At 46.5% G+C, this 10665-nt stretch overlaps 1 protein-coding gene across 2 annotated transcripts in view; it reads left to right on the top strand.

Moving 5' to 3' along the window:
* Window positions 1-4625: 4625 nt before the first annotated feature.
* The window catches only part of Bicdl1 (BICD family like cargo adaptor 1), a 98247-nt gene continuing 92207 nt past the window's right edge, over window positions 4626-10665 (top strand). For both annotated transcript variants that reach the window (XM_059249036.1, XM_059249035.1), the window contains exon 1: window positions 4626-5099. In XM_059249036.1, the coding sequence (XP_059105019.1) occupies window positions 4626-5099 (474 nt within the window). The remainder of the gene's footprint in view (window positions 5100-10665) is intronic.

Genomic DNA, 10665 nt, shown 5'->3' with positions numbered 1-10665 from the left:
TAGGGTTTCTCTGTGTAGTTTTGGTGCCTGTCCTGGATCTCCCTCCGTAGACCAGGCTGGCCTTGAACTCACAGAGATCCACCTGGCTCTGCCACCCAAGTGCTGGGATTAAAGGTATGTGCCACTGCTGCCCGGAGATATAATTCTTTTGATTCAGTATAAAATGACATGTCACAATATTTTTAAGATTTGCATAACTCAGTGAACTAACTTTCCACATGACCAAAGTTATGATTACAGAATAAGTCATACATTGGTTAAAGATCCATTTGACAGGATCATCTCAGTATCAGAATATATTTTGTGATGTCTCAGAGTCCACATTGCAACTAACTTTAAGAAACTATCACTTGTTAGCTGTGCATGGTGGTGAACGCCTTTATTTCCAGCACTTGGGAGGCAGAGGCAGCGGCAGGCAGATCTCTGTGAATTTGAGGCCAGCCTGGTCTACAAAGCAAGTACCAGGACAGCCAGGACTGTTACACAGAAAAAACCTGATCTAGAAAAAATTCAAAAAGGTTATTAAAATATCCCTTTTTTTTTTTTTCCAGGACATACCTTAATGAGAACAGATTTTTTTTTTATTTTATTTTATTTTTTTTTGGTATTTTTCAAATACCAGGTTGGTCTCGAACTCACAGAGATCTGCCCACCTCTGCCTCCTGAGTGCTGGGACTAAAGGCGTGTGCCACCACTGCCTGGCTTAGAATGGATTTTAATTCATACATTTTAATCAAAATCAAACATCAACGGTTGGAGAGATTGTTTAAGGGTTAAGAGCTAGTACTGCTCTCCCAAAGGATGTGAGTTCAGTTCCCAGCACCCACACTGGGCAGCTTTCAACTGTCTGTAACTCCAGCTTTCAGGTGCTCCTGTGTTTTTCTGGTTTCTTTGGGCAAATGTACTCATGTGCACATACCCACATAGACATATAATTTTTTAAAAATCTTAAACTATCACATTAAGTATCATACATAAAATGTCAGTGTTTTGTTAAAGTAGACCTTATAGATGTTAGCAAACTGAAAAATGCCACTTTTCTCATTAATTTTTGATTGTTTTTTGAGACAGGGTTTCTCTGTGTAGCCCTGGCTCTCCTGTATTCACTGTGTAGACCAGGCTGGCCTCAAATGCAGAGATCCACCTGCCTCTGCCTCAGGAGTCCTGGGATTAAAGGCCTGTGCCACCATGCCTGGCTTCATTAACGTTTTTTTTTAAATTTGGGGATATATCATGATTATTCATAACATACATTTTATAACATGTTTATTAGAAGTATATTAAAGAAATATAATATTAAAATTCTTTTATATTTCAGTGTCTGATATGGCAAATATCAATATCTAAACCTATGCTAAATAACGGTTTTTAATGTCTTCAATAGTTTTTGAGAGTGTATAGTGATTCTGAGACCAAACAGTTCAAGAAGCATTATTCTGGCCAGGTGGTGGTGGTGCACACTTTTAATCCCAGCACTCAGGAGGCCGAGGCAAGTGGATGTCTGTAAGTTTGAGGCCAGCCTGGTCTACAAAGAGAGTTCCAGGACAGCCAGGGTTGTTACACAGAGAAACCCTGTCTCAAAAATCAAACAAACAAATAAAAAACCACACCAAACAAAAAAGCATTATTCTGAATAGTTCTCCATACTTAACCTGATCATTTTTGGACATTCATAGAAACATGCATGCTACTTATGGCCAAATTTCAGTAAGAAATTATTATTTCCATCTTTATGCACACTTGTATCCTAGCACTCCTCAGATGGAAGCAGAAAGATCCCAAATGCAAAGTCATCCTCAGCTACATGGTAAGTTTATACCCAGCAGGGGCTACATGAGACCCTGTTTCAATCAAACAAAAGAGTGGGAAGCTAGAAGCCAAAATCAACCCTTGAATAGTTCATTTCCATAGCAACAACTAAATCCTATAGATCCAGACCAGTGAGTTTCAGGCCAGCAAGCCACTGTTTTCCAGGTGTGTCTGTCTGCATTAAGGAAAAGCGAATAGCGGGAGCTGCCTTTGATTAAGAAATCCTGTTGCTCTCCATTTGAGTCTCTATATAGATTAGGGAGAGATTTGTTATTTTGTGCTTCAAACATGGCAAAGGGGAGCTTCATCTGCAAATCCGCCAGGACCTACAAATTCTGACCAAGGTTCCGTGTGGCAGGACATAATAAAATCTGCTGGAACAGTTCATTGCTCCATGAAACTGCGGCTAAGCGCCTATTTTAGCTCTAAAATTTGCTATGTCTTTTTACCAAAGCCAGCCCCTAGGCTCGAGACCTTTTGGGTTCTTGCCTTTGGTCTGAGAGTGTATTGGTATACAAGGTAATTGTTTAGGCTCTGTCTTTAATAAAGAACAAAACCCATGAGAAACGTTTCAACTTCTGGGTGTCATAAAATCTCCATTTCCCCGGGATGAGAAATGTCAAAGTATGACCTCACTAAAAACTAGGTTGTCGTTGAAGAGGAAAAGGGAACAATGAAGACCAGTTCTGGCTTCCGACGGAATTAAAAATAAGAGGCACACAGCATCACCAGGACGGTCAAAGAAAGAACTGACTGGCCGGCACCCTGTAGTCATCCTTTTATCACTCCAGGAAGCAGACCCTGTGCACTGAATCAACTCATTTTCTTCATCAATCTCCACCTGTCTTCCTCAAGACAGGTCCTACGTTAAGGAAGAATCATGATTTACCGGGAATCCTGGAATCAGCCTGGCAGGACCCAAACCTCGGGCCTGAGTTTCTTCCCATGTAGACAGGAAGAATGATAACACTTTATAAAATCCTTGTGAGATTAAAATAACGCATATAAAACAAAAAGATGGACATAGCACAGGGTTGTGATTACTGAGGAAAGTCTTTGTTTCGTATTCCCCATCTGTGAGCAGGTTTTTTTTTTTTTTTTCCCGTTATTTATCCACAAAACCCTTTCTCGGCTGCTGGTGGAAGCATCCGATCCTTCATATCCCTGAGTCATCGGCATTAAGATGCTGGGTTCCCCAAGTCACTCCTGTTTCTCTAGGGCTCCCTCTCCCGACCGCTTAGCTCTTGTAGGGGGTCCAGATCGAAATTCCGGGACTGCCAATGGCTCGCCGCTTGGCTACCTGACTCACAGAACGGTCCCCATCCTCCTTGGCTCACAGACCGACGAGGAGACCACGACACGACCCAGCCCCACAGGGATGGGGACTGACACTCACGCCAGCCCCCAGGTGGAAGCGGAGGCCCGAAAAAGGGAGGTGCGCCCCGCCGAGCTGCATTGGAGGTGAGAGCGTGGGAGTCAGGAGACCGTCCACACCCGGAGGTGAGCGCGCTGGGGGAGGGGCGTGGCCACACCCGGGGCGAGAACGAGGCTGGGGGCGTGGCCGAGTGCCCACTGCCAGGGTTGGAGTGGCGGTGGCGACGAGCCGCACCCTAAGGTGAGCGCGCAGGGGGCGTGGCCACACCCTGGGCGAGAACGAGGCTGGGGGGGCGTGGCCACACCCCGGGCGAGAACGAGGCTGGGAGGCGGGGTCACACCTCGGGCGAGAACGAGGCTGGGGGCGTGGCCGAGTGCCCACCGTGAGGCTCCGGGTAGAGGTGGCGAAGAGCCACACCCCGAGGTGAGCGCGCAGGGGGCGTGGCCACACCTCTAGCTGGGTTACGGAGGCCGGGGTGGGTGTGGCCGTGCCCAAGGCGCGGCTCCGGGCCCTTTCGGGATGCGCCGGGCGTCCCCACGGGCGGCGCGCGCAGCCGCCGGGCGACGCGTGAGGCCACGTCGGGGTTAGGCCGGCGCCACCTGGGCGCGGCTGAGGAGAGCGCGGAGCTCCGCCTGCCCGGCGAATCCCGCGCGGGCGCGGCGAACAGGTGCCCGCGCGCGTCGGGCGCCGGCCGAGGGGCGGGGCGAGGGGCGCGGCCGGAAGCGCGGGGCGGGGCGGGGCGGCCTCGGCCCGGTGAGCCCGAAGGGGCCGGGGGAGGCAGGAAGGAACGCTCCCGGGGCTGCCGCGGCGCAAGATGTCGAGCCGCCGCCTCGGCTCCTGCCGCGGCAGCAGCGGCGGCAGCAGCAGCAGCCGCCTCCGCCGCTGCGGCCGAAGCCTCGGAGCCGGGGGACATGGAGCGTGGCTGCAGGGAGCGGTCGACGGCAGCAGCAGCAGCAGCATCCACGAGCGTCGCAGCGACAGCGGAGCGCAGCTCGCCCCGTGAAGCGCTGGCCGGGCGGCGGCGGCAACGGCGGCGGCAAGGGCAGCAGCAGCAGCAGCAGCAACAGGGCGGCTGAAAACCGGGCCTCCCCTCCCGCTTCGCGCCCTCCCTCCCCCGCACTCTTCCCCTCCCACGGCCCACTCTTGCCCACCGCCCTCGTCCACGTCCCCGGCGCGCGCCGGTAGCTGAGCCGCCCCCTCTTGGGGGGGGCGGGGGCGCGTGCCGCCGCCGGCGCGGGGGAGGGGCCGCCCGCCAGCGCGCGCCGCGCCCAGGGCTCGCGGGGACCCGGGGGGCGCGTGCCGCGGCGCCAGGCGAAGCGCGGGGCGGCGCGGCGGGGCCCCTCCCCCTCCGCCGTTTCCCCCCCTCCACCCCCCCCAACCTCCCTGCAGCCTGGCGCGCGCCGGCCGGGCCGCACCGCTGCGGGCTCGGCGCGCGCGGGCCATGTCCGCCTTCTGCCTGGGCTTGGCCGGCCGAGCTTCAGCACCCGCCGAGCCGGACAGCGCCTGCTGCATGGAGCTGCCCGCTGGCGCCGGGGACGCAGTCCGGAGTCCCGCCGCCGCCGCTGCCTCCACCGCCGCCACCGCCGCCGCCGCCCTCGTCTCCTTCCCCGGGGGCCCCGGGGAACTGGAACTGGCCTTAGAGGAGGAGCTGGCGTTGCTGGCGGCCGGGGAGCGGCCGTCCGATCTCGGGGAGCATCCTCAGGCGGAGCCGGGGTCTCCGGCTGAGGGGCACGGACCGCTGTCGCCGCCGCTGCCGCCGCCGCCTACCCAGGATCCCGAGCTGCTGTCGGTGATCCGACAGAAGGAGAAGGACCTGGTGCTGGCGGCCCGGCTAGGCAAGGCACTGCTCGAGAGGAACCAGGACATGAGCCGACAGTACGAGCAGATGCACAAGGAGCTGACCGACAAGCTGGAGGTGAGGACCTTCCGGCGGCTTGGGTGGGAAGCCCGGGTGCCTTCCTATTCCTGGGCAGTTTGCGGAATCACATGCCCTCCCCCTTCCATGCTTAGCCTATCTTGAAGAAAATCATCGAGAACGGGAGACAGGCTGGATAGTTTGAATGGTCATCAGAGCATTCACGGAACCCACCTGACTTTCCCACCCAGCTCAGCTGTGGGTCCGTGCACGTTTCCCACCGCTGTGGGCCGTTCTATATATGTACTGTACACGGCGTCTAAAATAGAGCTTACAGTATGACTAATTTATACAGCACTGAGCCGATATCTGCACACAGAAATGAGAGCATCGGGAAGCATTTAAAATATGCTTCAGGTGTTGGGAGAGACAGTTAATCTCTAATCAGGGTGTTAGCCTAAAGCTTTCCCGTTTGGGCATTAAGGCCTCTGGATGCCCTTGTCTTAACTTCCTGGCAGAGAGTTGTGGGAAACAAGTGTCCCTAAAGGAGCTTTATATAGCTTTCAAATACTTAGGGATTAGGGGACGTGGTTCCATTGCAGAAATCAGAGAGGCAGGGCTCAGCATGTGATCACTAGTAGTGGATTTAGTTTGGGCTTCAGTAGTTATCTGTATTTCAGTAGTAGTTTTCTGTGTCCCGAGTCTCAGCATCTGAGAGCCATGTTACTTTTAACTATTAAAAATACCCCTTTTTCCCCGGGGTGGGGGTGGGGGCTGGCAAGATGGTTCTGTGGGTAAGGGCGTTTGCTTCAGTTGGATCCCCAGAACCCATATTGGGGAAAGGAAAACTTACCTAGCAACTGGCCTACACGCCCCCCCAACCAATAAGTAGATTTTTAGAATACATTTTTCAAAATATCAGTAATATTTCTGTTAATTCCATACAACAAAACCTAGAACTATGCTTATTGGTTGTTGTTGTTTGGTTGGGTTTTTTTTTTGCTTTTAAGCAGAAAAGGGTCTTAACTGCAGTTCTAAAGAATGATTGTAGTTCTAAAACAGTAGATTTTCAAAATAGAAAGGAGAGGGGACTCCTGTTTGGCAGTGGAAAGAAACATCCTTTTCCGTCCCCAACTCCAGCTGGTTCTTTTCATTCTTACTACGGGAACATAGTACAGATGTTAATAGGCCCCAAATCAACCCTTGTCAGGTTCCATCTCACTCCTGCTGTTTGAACGGTGAGAATGTGATCCGAGAAACACTTCTGTAATAAGACTGATGTGTGTCTGTAGTCCAGTGACCTATCCAAAGTCTAATCAGAGGAAAAAAGGAAACCAGTGAGTGTCCAGTGTTTCAGCAGGCCTGTGAACGAGGCCTGCCAGTTGATGGTCTCCTGAGATACGTCTTGAAAAGTTGTCTGTGAAACCTGGGCCTAGACTGCCAGAATGCAACAGAATGCTAGCTTAGTGAATTGAATTGTTTAATTTTCACTTGAAGTAGAGGTCTGGGAATAAAAGGCTGTCCTTTTTTTTTTTCCTAAAGCGATTCAGTTACGTTACACTGTAAAGGAGTACTGCCCCCAGAGATTTGTACTTGTGATTTGAGATTCCTTCAGCGAGGGACTTGATTGAAGAAACAGTGAACTTGAAAAGAGCATCCTATCAGTTTGATTAGTGATAGATTTCATCGAGTAGAGTTACACAAATCCTGGTTTCCATGTGGAGCTTTCTGTAAAGGAAAAGGATTTCAAAATTCCACAGCAACAAAAAGATTCTGCTGTAAAAGGATAAATAAATGACCTTTGACATTTTGTAATTGACTCCGTGGGCAAGAATAAAATAGCTTAAACTATCATTTAAGATCTTCACTCTACTGCAGTTCTGCTTGTGAATGCTAATGTTAAACTTAAAATTCTGGAGGTTGGTTGCACAGTATTTTTATTACACTCAGCACTGCTAACGTGCATGGTGAAAGTGGTTAAGATAGTAAATTATATGTCAGGTGCACTCTACTACAACTTAAAAACAAATATAAAAATTTTAAATTTATTTATGCTGCTTCTATAGTTGAAAAATATCTTTTTTTTTTTGAGATAGGGTCTCACTGTGTTATCCACGTTGGCCTTGAACTCGTGAACTTAAGAGATTCTCCTGCCTCAGTCCCCAACTAGCTGGACTATAGGTGTACACTGTATCTGACTCTAAGATTTTTTTCACGTGTACACTTGAAAATATATTCACTAGTTGCTTGTTAACTCATGAATATTTATTTGACAATGTTGAGGATTGCATCACCACTGAGCTATACTTTCTGCCCTTGTTAATTCTTCCAGCGCTACAATAGAGAGTGACTAATTTATTTGGATCTGTTTCATTGGATACCTACAAGTGAATTTTCCCCATAACGTATTCTTTTTAGTTTTATCTGTTTTATTTTTATGTCTGTGAGTGTTTGCCTGTATGTATGTATGTATGTGTGCCATGTGCACACCTGGTGCCCACAGAGGTCAGCTCTCCTGGAACAGGAGTTACAGGTGAGCCACCACGTGGTGGTTGGGAACCAAACCCAGGTTCTTTGCAAGAACATTAAGTGCTCTTAACCTCAAAGTCATCTCTCCAGCACCCTCCTCCACCAGGCTAGTTTGTGAGCAATTGAGATTTTTATAATGTCTGTTCAGACAAAATACTCTCTCAAGTTTAACATAGCAGCTATATATATATATATATATATATATATATATATATATATATATTTTTTTTTTTTTTTTTTTTTTTTTTTTTTGTCGGAGCTGAGGACCGAACCCATGGCCTTGTGCTTGTTAGGCAAGTGCTCTACCACTGAGCTAAATCCCCAACCCCAGCAGCTATATTTTTAATTAAACATTTGGGAGTAATAATAATAATCCTTTAAGAGGGATTTATTATTTTCCAAGAACTGTCAGATACTGACGTTAGACACATTTTCTGACAAATTGGTTTGGAGGTTGAGCACGTGAGGGGAGGATATGGCAGCATGTGTTCTAATTCCAGGAACTGTGAAGGCTGTTGACTTCTGAGTCCTCATGGGCAACAAAGTAGGATCCTGGATCCAAAAATATAGTAATAATAATAACAATAATTATTATTATTATTATTATAGCAGTGGTAGTGGTGGTGTTCTCAGACTGGTTTTATTTTGGTCTCATCAAAATTGTCACCTTTCTAACTTGAGAATGAACAAACCATCCTCAAGATCTTTTTTACCTACCATTCAGGAGTATATTTCTAGTTCTATATTCTACACCTAGGATTTTACCTGGTTATTTCAAACATGAAAGCATTTGATTCTGTATGACTGTCTCTTTAAAGGCATATTAATTATTTTTAATGGTTTAAAGGTTAACGTAGATTTTATAGCTTGACTAGAATATATTTTGTTGTTCAGATGCTTAAAAATATAATTGAAAGGCATTTTTTATTATTTTTCTGTACCTTTAATTACTTCTTTTGGTTTAAAAACATACATCTAATCAGGTCCTTGTTTTTTTCCCTGTAATAAGAACTAAAGCACTAACTTGTATTCTTATACTTAGTTCTCTGAAGACCATTGTACAGGCTTTCTTTTTCCCATTATGACAGGGAGTAGATTGTCCATTCCTACAGAAGTGGTCTCTCTCTGGTATTTCTCTCCCCATCCTAGCCTGATTCTCTTTGTTTTTTTTTTTTTGTTTTTGTTTTTGTTTTTTTGTTTTTTTTTTAAGTACGGGATGGAGGGAGATGGAACTGAGTCTCTGGGAGTCACTACTAGACTTGGAGAAGGGCCTGGGGGTCCTGATGTATGTTCAGTGCTTGCTGCCCAAGAGAACAGAGCTTTTCCCTGGTATTTTTCATGAGCAACGGCCAGGACTAAGGAGGATGGTGTCACTTTATTTTTGCAAAACATCTATTTCAACAAGTATCTATTTAGACTAGGAACACTAAATTCAGAAATTGATTGGTTGGTTCTTTTTTTCTTCTTAACGATTGGTTTTTATATTTAGAGAAAAATTGGAACGATAATAGAGTATCCATATACCCCACATCCAGACTCATCTTGTTAGCAACATCTTATATTAACCTGTGCCATAATTAGTAAAGTACCCTAAATCTGTATCAAACGTCTTTTTTCTGCTCCAGGAATCCATATTACGTTAGTTTTTATGTCTCCATAGGCCCATCTTAGACTTACCTTGTTTTGATGGCCCTGATAATTTTGTTGTTAATTTTGTTGTTAATTTTGTTGATGGCCCTGATAATTATGTTGTTAATTTTCAAAGTGCCATATAACCCTGGAAAACAAAAGCACAGTCTATGTTTATTAACATTCTCCTTAGACTTCACTGGTTAATTTTTTAAATTTTGATTTTTGTTTTATGTGCATTGATTGGTGTTTTGTAGACATATATGTCTGTGTGAGGGTGTCAAATCCTCTGGAGTTGGAGTTACAGACAGTTGTAAGCTGCCATGTGGGTGCTGGGACTTGAACCTGGGTCCTCTGGAAGAACAGTCAATGCTCTTAACCGCTGAGCTATCTCTCTAGCCCTTTTACTGGTTAATTTAATGCTTAAATGAAAATACAATTCTAGGAGAAATTTCTTCAAAAGGACCAAAGGCTAAATTCTGTACAAAATTTATCAAGGGTTGTGACCCCTGAAATGGGGAGTTGGTTTCCTGTTAAAGAAATACAAGGACAGATTAGTCAACACCACCTGTCTCAATTCCACTCTTCAAGTGGATTGGATTGTTTCAGTTGCTTAGCTGGGCTGTTGACTAGCAGCTGTTTGCTGAATATTTTTAAGTCTCTCTGTTCTTTGAGAACACAAGCCTAATTTATCTGGCCTTCGGTAACACTGTGGTTACCGAGTTCCTGGTGTCGCCGTCTGCTCAGTCGTTTTCATGTTGGATAAAACTAACCATTACAGTTTTAGGATTGAATTTAGCTTCGATTCCTGCCTTCTGTCTTTGGGAAAGTTCTAGTGACTGAAACGTCCTCAGTTTGGAAAGTTTCGCGGTATCAGGATAGCCCAGGGCAAACGGTTTATGTGCTGGTCAGTGGAAGTGCCTCCTTTGGTATTGCCTCGCTCATGTGCTCCAAACTGAAAGTGTCGATTTAAACAGTATAAAGTTCTGTGACATTTCAGCCTGTATACTCGAGTGACTGTAACCAAATGAATGGGTCCCTTAATGTGGTCAGTGTGAAAGTTTTCGTGAACACTGCCTTTGCTGCTGTGCTCAGAATTTTAATTTTGGGTTGCTGTTTTTATCTTTGGCAAGTTCTCCTGAGTGCTCTCAGACATAGTAAATTTTCATTTTGGGGGGAGTAAATCTGGCTTTTAGAAAACATTTACAAGTCACTCAGCGAAGTAAAGAATAAGGTGACAAGGTGAAGTGGGATAATCTTGTAATTTAGGCCCACCTCAGATTTGACATAATGGGACTGGTTTTCTTACATGACGGTTAGCTAGCATTTGAGGTTTCCAAAAGAAGCATTCCAAAAAAAAAAAAAAAAAAAAAATACGTTGAAAGGTAAGACCTTCAGTTAATAGTGTGTTTTCCCAGGAGATGAACTAGCACTCTGAAGGAAGAGAGTCAAGAGTTCATTTGAGGGT

This window comes from Peromyscus eremicus, chromosome 23 (assembly GCF_949786415.1).
Source record: "Peromyscus eremicus chromosome 23, PerEre_H2_v1, whole genome shotgun sequence".
Lineage (NCBI taxonomy): Eukaryota > Metazoa > Chordata > Mammalia > Rodentia > Cricetidae > Peromyscus > Peromyscus eremicus.
This window is presented reverse-complemented; position numbering and strand designations above follow the sequence as displayed.